The sequence below is a fragment of the Mercenaria mercenaria genome, chromosome 7, assembly GCF_021730395.1.
Source record: "Mercenaria mercenaria strain notata chromosome 7, MADL_Memer_1, whole genome shotgun sequence".
NCBI classification, from domain to species: domain Eukaryota; kingdom Metazoa; phylum Mollusca; class Bivalvia; order Venerida; family Veneridae; genus Mercenaria; species Mercenaria mercenaria.
The window spans coordinates 24,741,075-24,753,870 of NC_069367.1; the positions used below are offsets into that span (position 1 = coordinate 24,741,075).

The 12,796-nt window shown below is 33.5% G+C and overlaps 1 protein-coding gene across 1 annotated transcript; it reads left to right on the forward strand.

Moving 5' to 3' along the window:
- Positions 1-3,961: 3,961 nt before the first annotated feature.
- LOC123554693 (globin-1-like) lies at positions 3,962-10,499 on the forward strand. Its single transcript, XM_045344979.2, has 4 exons — positions 3,962-4,098; positions 7,499-7,580; positions 7,977-8,169; positions 9,179-10,499. Exons 1-4 carry the CDS (start codon positions 4,089-4,091, stop codon positions 9,296-9,298), a joined length of 405 nt encoding a protein of 134 aa, XP_045200914.2. The 5' UTR covers positions 3,962-4,088; the 3' UTR covers positions 9,299-10,499.
- The last annotated feature ends 2,297 nt before the right edge of the window (positions 10,500-12,796 follow it).

Genomic DNA, 12,796 nt, shown 5'->3' on the forward strand with positions numbered 1-12,796 from the left:
ATAGTACGAAATAAAAAAGTCTCACATTACCTAAGTGGAAAAAAGTGTGTAACATGTCACTTTAGGGGCACCGTACTTGAGAGACCACGTCTAATTTGTAGATATAGTAATAGAGAACATGTTGAAAAAAAAATACATCCCAACTTTGAGCGAGCATTTTTAAAAAGCATTTACCGTTTCATCAAATCAGCAAGTCCAGATTATATTTTATTATGTTTTCTTCAAATCTAAAATATCCCAATTAGTTCTCTTTAATTTTGACTAAAGACTGAACACGGCAGCTGTAATGATGTCATATTCGTATCTATCGTTATGACCTGTAGTTAGAGATTAGGTTGATTACCACATACTTTTTGAATGTTCACGAAGAAATTATAAGATAGGAACATTAATTTTGTCGTATACTCGATTTACATGAAAAATTCCGCTAATGGCATTGTTTGGGGGCATGAGGGTTGATGCGAATTTCATTAAACTCAATGAAAAAAATGCTATCATTTTCTTTGGTTGCAATCTACATTTCCAAATGATCTTCTGATTGATTTTATTAACTGTTTCAACAGCAGTATTTAAGTGTTGTGTGGCAGTTGTAAAAAGTCTCCACATACTTGGTTTTTTTCTGGTCCTTTTGGGATCATGGAGTAAGATTCAGTCTTATTATAAAGACATTTGTAACGAAACAAAATTTTATATAAGAGGCTGTTAAATGAAAGTGATAGTTACAAGAAGGAAGGAACAAAATTGTTTTAAGCTAAACTATTATTTTTTTTTTAGGAATGTAGGGGTCATGTTTGTTATTTAAGGGAAAAAAAACACCAAAATATTTTAGTACTACGTGTTATGGAAATCATACGACACCACAACTAGACTAAACGGTGCGAGTGCTTACAGTTTCAGCTATGATTTTTATTTTAAGACTCTTAACTATCTGCACCATGTGGTATTTGGACAACTTACATATGAAAAGATTTGGAACAACTGTCTTAATAGGCGAATAATAGAATAGAAAAATTGGAAACTCCACAGATCGCTAAACACGACAAAAACGAAAATGTTGCCGGCTCGGTTTGATTGAGCCTGTTCATGGACGGTAGTGAAAATGCATGCTACCGTCCACGCCCTTTAGCCCCGGGTTGAGCAGAACTCAAAATTTACACATGCTACAAGTAGCATGCAGGGTCTATATACTTGGCTTTGCTGTATCTCTGTGATTCCAGCAGTTATAAAAGTTTTGATTCCATACGTCACAATTTCTATTTCAATGTAAATGAGATTTGAATCCAAAAGCTTTAGTCTTGTTTGGCGCCATATAACTTGTACCATGCTGAAGCGTCGTAAAACCAAAATGAACTTAAATTAAATTAGTTAACTTTACATTTTATTCTTTAATTGCACAGATGCAAAAAAATCGCAACGGGATGCACAACAGACAGCATAATTGGCAAAAAACATGTAATTGCATTAATTGAAAAATAGTTTATATCTTAATTGTAGTATTTAAGGCGTAGGGTTACCTAATTACATTGTATAACGTTAAAAAGCCGCACTCATTCATACTGCATCCATTCTAATAAGTTAACCCATATCATGCTGGACACGATTGATTCTGCCTTTGCGACCAGTAAAGATCATGATCTGCAGTAAGTATCTTTTTGGTAAGCACCCCTTTTAGCAGTTAATGGTACTGTCCAAACTGAAAGATGGACAAGTTCATTATACAAAAATGTAGCAGGGTAAGGGTTAAGTAGATGATTTTTTTTTCAAATCAGTCTGTACCTAGTTATCCTTTCAGCTAACAGCAAGACATAACATGACTGTCAGGGAAAAAAAATACGTTGATAGATTCACATAATAGGCCAGACAGTTTATGTAAAAATATCATTTCATGAATTATGGCGTGTCTGTCTCTTTCCAAAACAATACCACTAGGAGTTTAAAAACTCGCATGAGATATAAATATATATTTTAAGAGTAACCTTACAAAACAAGAGTTGCCACATGAGTGTTCAGGATCCGTATTCATAAAAGTTCAAAGTCTGAAAATTAGACTCATAAATGGCAAATATTCAATTTGTCATAACTTTGTGTTGATAGTGTATTGGGTCGCGACGAGGCGTATGTTCTCCGCGACAATTTGATAGAAGACATTGTGTCTGAAATCATTCGTCCTCAACCTCTGATTCATGTGGGGAAGTTGGCAGTTACTTTCGGAGAATAGGTTTGTACTGATACAAAATCCAGGAATATTGATAAGGTTAACTGCCCGCCACTACATAACTGAAATACTGTTTGAAAAACGGCGTTAAACCCAAAACAAACAAACAAATTCATACTGCTGAAATTTAACTGACCCTCATAAGCTGCAGAATGAAGATTCCTGCATGTTTAACAATACCAGAACGAAATGAAAACTTAGCATTTCAGGCTGCAAACATTGATTAATACGGGTCCTTGTTGTTTTTTTTAGAAATAGCTGCTGCTTTAAACATGGAGCAAAACGGTTAAGACCAAAAAATAATTGTAGTAAATTATTGATCAGTTTACACTGAAGTTTTAGAAAAAGTGATTTTGTTAATTTGAATTTGGATAAATTCATCTGAATAAAACTGAGACGAGATATCCAACTTTAAAACGTTTTTATTTTTTCACCAAGGAAAGAACAGGAGTTTTTGCAGATGAATGCTGTAGTAAGCAAGTATGATAGTGATTGCTCAATTGTTACAGTATAAAAGTAATCGTTGTGACATTACTTGTGTCCTGTCGCGAATGAGTTAAGGTTCATACTCTCACGGTTTAACGGTAATAAGGTCCGGATTGTCAATCTTAAAGGTCAACTGTGAGCATACAGAAATGTTCACAAAAAACTCGTTAATTTATGTTAAAATTATTCAAAAATTTACTAACCTGTTTATTGGACAAACGTTTTAAAACACTTCTGTAGCTATGAATAAGTGTAATGTTACCCTGATGTTTTAATTAAACACACAGTTGCTTCCGCGGTGAGACTGTTAAATTGTGTAATTTGATACCAGGACCCGTGCTCTTGTAGTCTGGGTTATGTACCTTTGCGAAAATATTATAATTTGATACGGTCACAAAAATCATTCAGAATAGTAAATTTTTGGTTTTTGTCTTCGGTTCTAATATCAACGAAAAGAAAACGTCTTCCCGTGCCACAATTAAAGCGACACGTGCTAGCATTAAAAACAAATGTCCTACAACTATAACAGAACAGTTTATTTTCGTGAAATTGTATGGCTTATCTGTAAAGGTGTTTAATAAGCTTAACAATAAGAGGTTTTTAGTTCAAATGCATTTTTTAGTTGTTGATTTTCAATTTTCAAATTAAGCAGTTCGTTATCAAATTGTACATACAAAAACACGAGCAATTTAATTATACATGTATATTTCAATATTATAATTGATACCATCACGTACATAATTAGAACAACAAAATGTCATGTAAGTAAACTTAAAGTAATGTCGGTCGTTAAACTCCTAATCTTTTTCAAATTTCAAACAAACAAGGTTACAAATTAAAGGACGAAAAGTTAGTTTTCTTTTTCTTTTCTTTTTGTTAAAGTCTATACATTTTGTACCCGTTTCTGACTTTTTCTGACAGTAACTTGTAGTAATCATTGCAACATACCGGTAATTATTTTCATGATTTAATCTACTATCAATATGCTCTTAGATATCAGATTTACTAGTGTAATAACAATGGTATCAGATACCAGAAAATTAATTAATCTTTTTTTGAACAAATGTCAAAGCTAGTTCATTTGTATCAATGGCTATCTTACACTTTAAAGTTATGCCACCTTATGGGCTCTCTGCAGTATGTCGCTAATTGTTTTATTTGCGATGGTTGCGTGATATTTTGAATGTACGGGCGGAAATTTCCGAAGCGACATTGTTTTAATGAACGACCACTGGCCTACGTGCACTCACGAAGGGCAGGAGTAAATCTATGTGTATATAAGAGAAGCACACATAGCCTCGCCAAACATTTTCTTGTCGGCTAGACTTGCGCATCTAAGAAGTAATACAGTTTCTAAATTTTGGAAAATTTAATACTCGAAATAAAGATGAGTGCAGGTAATATATTTTTAGAAATATAGAAAAGGAATAAGTAAAGGTGCGTTTGCATACGTCTAAAGCAGTGAAATTGCAGCGACCAATAGTCATATTTTGCTAGTTTACATATGGATTTTAGCGCGCGAAGAAGTAAACAGAGTGATGTAATAGCAATATTATTTTTTATTCTGAACGTTAAATATTATGTGCTATTTTTCCGATTATTAGATACACTTTCATTTATGTTTGGATGTTAAATCTATATTATAAAAGGTTTATCAACATAAAAAGGTAGGTGATTAGAATATGAAAGAATTATTTAGACAACAAATCTATGCGGCCACGTTTGTGATAAGACAGCAGATCAACATCCATTTAACAGAAAAGATTAATATGTTATATTTTGGCGTTATCTGAATGTACACGTGGCAGAGAGCCATTTCTTTAATGGTAATGCAGTTGTAATTATTATAATAAAATTTGTTATTTGAATAAAAGAGGAATAAAATAAGTTCTCTAATTAAGCTGTTGTAAAATATCTTAAGAAAAGACAAATGAGCCGTGCCATGGGAAAACCAACATAGTGGGTGTGCGACCAGCATGGATCCAGACCAGCGTGCGCATCCGCGCAGTCTGGTCAGGATCCATGCTGTTCGCTTTTAGAGCCTATTGGAATTGGAGAAACTGTTAGCGAACAGCATGGATCCTGACCAGACTGCGCGGATGCGCAGGCTGGTCTGGATCCATGCTGGTCGCACACCCACTATGTTGGTTTTCCCATGGCACGGCTCAAATCATTTTTGGAGATAATTATTTCTTTTGAATCTTGAAGATTTGATTAGTTTCTAAATATTTTCAAATGGCATGTCATTACAACATTTATACGGTGCCCCTAAAGTGACATGTTACGCACTTTTTTCCACTTAGGTAATGTGAGACTTTTTTTATTTCGTTTTAACGAAATGATTTCGTTTTAACGAAATAACTATTTCGTTTAAACGAAATCAGTTTAAACGAAATAACTAATTCGTTAAAACGAAATGATTTCGTTTAAACGAAATAGTTATTTCGTTTAAACGAAATGATTTCGTTTAAACGAAATAAAAAAAGTCTCACATTACCTAAGTGGAAAAAAGTGCGTAACATGTCACTTTAGGGGCACCGTACATTTATATACAGTGCTGGGTAAAATTTTATGGCGTACTTTAGAACTACCTACAGTTAGAAACAGGCCACCACACAATATTGCATCAAAGAAAAATTATAATTGCCTTTGCAATTTAACTGCCAAATATTGTCAAAATATTCGATAACTTACACAATATTCTGAATTTACAATACTCGAAGAGTAAGGTTTCACAACATTTTAAACAAGACATCCCATATGTATTTTACTTCTGTGTAACGAAGAACAAATGTATTAATCAGTATATTGGCTTACATACATTAAATTTTGTCCAATGTACATCACAAATCACAGAATTATAGATATATTGTTTACCTGAGATAAAGAGGATAGTCCAAAGAGATCTACTTTATACACAGGGTGTCAGTTATTTTAATTAATAAACTTTACTGTGCCATCTTCAAATTTAAACTGAAATACTTTGTCTTGTTACCGCTTAATCTTTCTTAAACTTATATACAAAAGTAGATGTGTGCGAAAAATAAAAGAGAAGTAAACTGTTTAAAGGTAAACATGTACACAACTGATTGTTAAGTTTAATAGAAAGGTTCAATGCAAATGTTTTTTTACACATGTATCTTTGCCAACGTCAAGACGAGCGTTTTCCATCGTTTTAAATAACACCAAAATGAAATATTTATATAAATCACTAAATCATAATTCAAGAAACAAACATAGAAAGTTTAAGAGACAGTGTTTAAGGTACGAGATCAAAATACATCATTGTACTCAAATTCTGCTAAAACATACTACTTTGACAATCTCATTTTTCACCAAACTTAAGACTATTTATTGGCAAACTGCTTCTTAATGGTGCGTTCTTCATGTTTCCCCAAAAATTCAGTAAGAACCCGATTCTTATTTCATAATTTTTAACTGACAGGTTTAATTGGGAAGGTCATGATAAGGCCACAATCAAGTGATAAAGGCAATTTATTTATCAGACTCATTTATTTGTGGTGTACTTTACAGGAATGCAGTGACATACGACATATTATGAAGTGTGAAAATATTTAATTAAACATTTCACTAAAAGAGCTAGCTACTCTTTTAATTCTTTGCTCAACATAATCCTTTGAAACAAACTGAAAACAGTCCGTCATTTTGCTAGACATTCACATCTGTTTTAGCTCCAAATTACAGACAAAATAAATGATGGAATTCACACTCAGCTTACCTCTGAAGACACAAATTTGTTTGACAACAGCAATTTCATGGTTAATTAGGAAGGTCAGATTTCTTCACCCCCATATATTTGCCAATAAGTAGGTAAGAGGTTCTGACAACCGGGCTTCGCCCAGTTATCAGAACCTCTTACCTATACTTGTGTTAAATGTCTTACATTTGGTTATTTACGGATTTTTCTTCATTTGATTAAAACTGAACAGAATCTATGGATGGAGACGACTTAAATTTTTAAACCAGACTTTGACTTATTGAATCATACTTTTCGTTTTCTTGTCGCATTTTAATAAACTGCAGATAATTTAAGTTTAAATCTTCTCATGTGTTGCAACAGATTATTGTATTATATGTTTAGTTATAGTTTAAAATATAGTATACGTTGGTATTTAATGTTTGGAATTATTGTTCAAAATATGCATTCTTTTCTCATACTTATTTTTACATATCTGTTAACGCTTAAAATATTGCGATGGACATAGTAAAACGTGTATGCCAATAAAAGAAAATGTTAAAATAAGTAACGTTTTATATACATATTCAGGTAACAACGTATCAAATTTATCAACGTACCTGGTGTTGACCTTGTACATCAACTCAAAGAGATTCTTCCAAATAAATTTTATTGTAATTTTTATTACATACATTTTATTACAACAAACATTTCACTAGACTCTATATGCTGGCAGAAAACTAAGAAAATATTGACAAACATTTTGCCAAAGATTTAGAGTTGATTTTAGAAGGTCTTGACAGTGAACGCCAAGAAGAAAAAGAAGGTCTTGGTCATCCAGAGTCAGATATTACCAGATAAAGCTGCTAATATAATATCCATTTTATCATATCAGATACATATTTTGTATTGTTTTATCTAAACTAAAAATGATTATAAATTCCTCTAATACAAAGAAGGTTTTATTTCCATATACTGCACTATGGATTTAGATTTCTGCCATTCCAATTTAATTGTGAAATAAGGCCGTAGTTTTTACAGAATAATAATAGGTATATAATTAAAAGAGATATATCCAACTTTATCAACAATACTTACAGCTGACAAGAAGAATGTAGCGGATACATGGAGTGCAGCTTACAAGGACTGGGACTCTAAAAATGGCGTGGCTTTCTATACCAGGTACATTCTTTCAGAATCTTATCAAAACTATTAGTTGGACTGTCTCTACATTATGATGTTACATTATTTACTTGAATTGTATAAACATGTTAAACTTTGGTGTACATGTTTCTTATCTATAAAAGTCAACATAACAGCACGATAAAATATATAGTTTAATTGAAACAAATTCATGGATAAAAGAAACTTGGCTTTTATGAATTATATGACTGTGTGACCTTAAGACGTAAATATACATTTGCTAAAAGTAAAACGAACCATTTTAAACAACGCGTTATTTGTTTGTCTGAAAATTTTAATATTATTATATACTCTATAGGAAAATATTAAGAATTCATTTTTTTTTAAAATATATAGGGGAAAATGCTATAAATTCCATTTTTTTTTCATCTGCAGGATGTTTGCAAACCATCCAAAAATCAAGGCTGCATTTGTCAATAGTGATATTAAAACACAGTCTGGGTTGTTTGGCCAGATGGTTCAATCCTGGATGGAAAACCTGGATAATGCGGGCACGCTGGATCAAAAGATCAGCGGAATGTGTGCCAGTCACAAGAAAAGAGGTCAAACAGACATGGGGCTATTCAAAGTAAGACATTCTATGTATCTTTTGGGCTTCCATATCATTTATCAAATGTATCTGAAGCCGACCTTTAGATCTGCTTGTTACACAAGTCAATAGAACATAAGACTTAATATTGGGAGAAAGTTGGTCATAATGACGTGTGAAAAGTGTCCTCTTCCCGGATTTAATCAAATTTTTGTTCAGACTAAGGTAATTCTGGTTTTACACTTTTAGAATTGACACTAAAACTGAGAAATGTTCCTAGTGTTTGCTATCTGGGTCTACGTTACTTATCCATTACAGTCTTTTAAATATGATTTAACGAGGCCTAAAACGTTCTTGCATTTTAAGACGTAACGTATTAATCAACTATCAACTGGATAGAAGACTGGCTAACTTGAGGGGTGAATGTGAAAAAAGTCTAAGTGCATATAAATAAAGAAGCACTTATACTTCTTTCGCATTCATCCCTCGAACTATTTATTTCAAATCAATAGAAATTTTCTTTGAACATTCTTTGTCTTTCAACATCTTATTCATGTTAAAATGCTGGTACTGACATTACGTAGTATCGTCACAATAGTTATATAATATTTACACCAAGCTAAAAAATGTAGACTCTATGTTATTATTATTTCTCAGGGATCTTGGAGTATCCTTTATTGTTCTAATATAACAAAACTTTCGCTTAATCTGGGGCTGAGGGGCGTGAGAGGTGTTGCACATTCAATAAACCCTCGCGAACATACTGTAAAATCATTTAATTTCGTGGCATGAAATTTCGTGGTTTTGATAAAAACGGCAATTTCGTTGGGATATGAATTCGTGGATTTCAACTTTTGAATATAGAACGAATGGGAATTTTATTTGTTCGTTGGGATTAAATTTCGTGGATTGACACAACAACGAAATCCACGAAAATTAGTCCCCCGCGAAAATTAATGATTTCACAGTACTCATTTGTGATTTCGCGTTGTTGCTCTTTATGCTTACAAAGTATCGTCTTGTTATAATTTTCAACATTTGCTTTCAGGATGCCCTGACAGAACTTGCCGGTTTCATCGCAGACACCGTTGGAATGAGTGGTGATCAACAAACGTCGTGGCAAAAAATAAATGAAGTCATTTTGGACATGATGAAAACGAAGTTCTAAACTGTCTGTTGATGAACCAGACATATACCTGCGGGTATATGTTTAACAGAAATCATATGATATATTTTCTGCATGTTCATATGATTTACATACGACTATATAAAACATAGCATAATTATGCCTACAACGGTGGTAATGCTCGTGTTGGTTTTAGGCAATGTCGCAATAATTATGTTGTAAGATTTGTTGACGTGTACATATGCAGACATTCCGTGGCACATCCTGCGACATTTGTGTCTTTAAGGGCATTAGTATTCTGCGATATTGATTACATTTCTAGAATTAAAATGCATTTTTTGTACGATTTTTTGCATGATTTCCACCACCGACAAACAATTAAAATATGAGGGTCATACTTCTATGTTTATGGTGAATATATAATTCAGCGTTAAAAAGGAAACTGGCCTCTTCTCTCATACCCTCGTGGCGATGGAGTCCATCAGGAATTAGGTGTCGAGAGTGATTAATATAAGAACTTCCTTCACAATCGACCTAAAATAAATTATGTATAAATATATAAAAAAAATCAGTAATTTCAACATTTTCATACATTTTTTTCAATGCATAAATGAAAAGTAAGGATAAAAACCATTTTGACAGTAAATAAATATCACATACCTGTATCACAGAATAAAATGTGTATGATTTAGTTTAAACCATTGAAAAGGCGTGAAAGAAATGAAAATTTCATCGTTTTATAAGTAAGGCAAACTTTTTATATACATCTGAACACAATATCTTACAATTTCACTCGTGACTATGCCACACGTGAAAATATCTAATCTGTTTTTCAGCTGTTGAAAGATATTTGATTTTGCACAGAAACAAATAAAAGTCCCCTGTATAGTTGTGGATTAAAGAACTACAAGGAATACAAATCTACAACCAAAACGAAATGGAACACCGAAAAGATTATAGGGTCAATCGTATTGTTGTCAGTTTGTCGAAATTGTACACATTAATAAATCAATTTATGAGCTTAATTTTATTGTTACAATTTTCATATATTTTGCAAATAATGTAATATGTAGGCTTGTTTTATGGTTTGTCTTGCACAACTGGTTTCTCTTGTACAATAAATATGTTGAGAAATAAATATTCCTTCACTAGTTTACAGGTATCAGATAAGTGCCTTAGACCTTTTCAAAATCAGAAAAAACATGCTTATTTTATTGCTATTAAAAGCGGATGAAAATTATAACGAGTTCAGTCATTATTATATAAAAAAAAATCCCCTTGGCGTCTTTAAAAATCTAGCACTTTATTTGCTTATAAAATCTACTCTCCTAATGAACAAAGCACTCAATTGTTTTGTGGACTTTGTTTTCGCCAGTTGTGCACTTGTATCGGTAGTAATTGCACATACTGTCACAGAGTGTCTGATATAAGTGTTCAGTGCCTATTTAAAAAGAACTGATTGAGTGACTGCTGTTATAGTTCTTGCTACACTCTCCTGAGTCGGAGGTGCAGTTGCACAAAAAAAAACAAAGAAAGATATCAAACAGGGAATGCCACGCACCAAAAGCGCAGCCTCCTCAAAACCCCCCCCCCCCCCCCCCCAAGCACGCAAACACGTGCACCACACACACACACACACACACACACACACTCTCAAAGCTTACACATCAGGACAAAACGAACAACACACACACACACACTCAAAGCCAACACATAAGGACAAGACGAACAATAAGCATACACACACGCGCGCACACAAAGTCAACACACAAGGACAAAACGAACAAACAAAGAAACACAGTGGGGCACCGCCTTGGAACGGTCAGTGGCAAAAACACCATTGGGAGCTTAAACCGGTTTATGCTGCGCACCAAACTTCACTCTTACCCCCACCATGTTCCAAAGACATGGGACAATGTAAATAAAAGTAATCCCCTCCAGGTGAATCTCTAACACACGTAATGGAAACAAAGTCTTGTTTTCAGTGTTCATAGCTATCGAACGGTGTTTCAGGTCGATTGCTTTATGACAGAAGCGAAACTATGTGTATCAATTTCACCGCCAATTTGCAGTCAACTAGGGTATGCAACTACATAATATGTGCCAATACTTGCTGAATACAATTTCGTTCCATCTTTTGTTTATTCATTGCTTGAGTGCTTACAGAAATTTGGTTTAATTTCGTTTGCATTCCACGTAGATCTGGTGCACCAGATCTAGGACACCCTATATACGGACCTCTTTTAGCCTTCATTGTTGTGTTAAGAGGCATTTTACTAGTCTCGAGCTTGCATTCCGTGAACTTTACATTTACAAAAACACAAAATACCAGTCACAGATATCAAATGTGATCTAGGGAAATTACACCGGTTCGCAGAAACTTTTTGAAATACCGTACCAGTAAATTCCTTAGCAAGATCCTTTGAAAGCACAAAAGCAGCCAAACAAAATAAAAGCAGACTCGATTTGAATGAGGCAATGAAACGTGCAACATCTCTCACGCCCCCTACCACCGGCTTAAGGGGAACTCTATTACACAGTTATTGAATGGACTCCATGATCCCAAAGGACCAGAAAATATAACAACACTGAATCCAAGTACGGCGAAACATTTTACAGCCCCCGCACGGCACTTAAAGATTGCTGTTGTGATAGTTAATAAAATCTGTAAGAAGATCCTTTGAAAACATAGAAAGCAACCATGCAAGCTTTAGCAGACTCGGTTTGACTGAGTCTGTTCATGAGCGGTAATGAAATGTGCAACACCCTTCTCGCCCTGGCACCAGCTTAATTGGAATTCTGTTATAGTAAAATAAAATACACTCTATGATCCCAATGGACTAGAAAATATAACAAAACTTACATGACACTGAAAGACTGCTGTTGTCATAGTAAATAAACTCTGTAAGAAGATCCTTTGAACACATAGAGCTATACCAAGCAAATAAATAGCAGATTCTGTTTGAGACAGAGAGATATAGAGGATATTTGTTTATTTCAGTGTAAGATTGAAATATCTTTCACGAGTGAACGCCATATGTAATATTTTCACGAGTGGCATAGCGAAAGACATTTTGATCTTACATGTAAAACAAACACATTTTCTTCTTAATATTTCATGTTTTGACTAAATTTACCCATTTTATAGTATCTTTCCAGTGAAAAATATATTTGATATCTTTCATTGTGAAAATACCAGATATATTTCACTGTAATATTTCTATAATTCACTGAAAACATGTAATAAAACGAAAAACTAGTATGCAACATCACATATGACATCTATCACCGGCTGAAACGGAATTCTTCTATTACAGTAGAACGGAATATACTCCCATGCTCCCAAGTTTCTGAATATTTACAAGGCAATCTCCATTAGTGATAAGTCGGCTTTTGGAGTTTATTTTTCACTTTTAAATTAGTGCATTTGATATCTGCATGTAGGTGGATACTGACGGTCAGTTTAAATGGCAGACTGAGAACATGCAAAAATGTCACCAATAAGCAGTATTAATTTAGATATAAATATGGTTGTTTTAA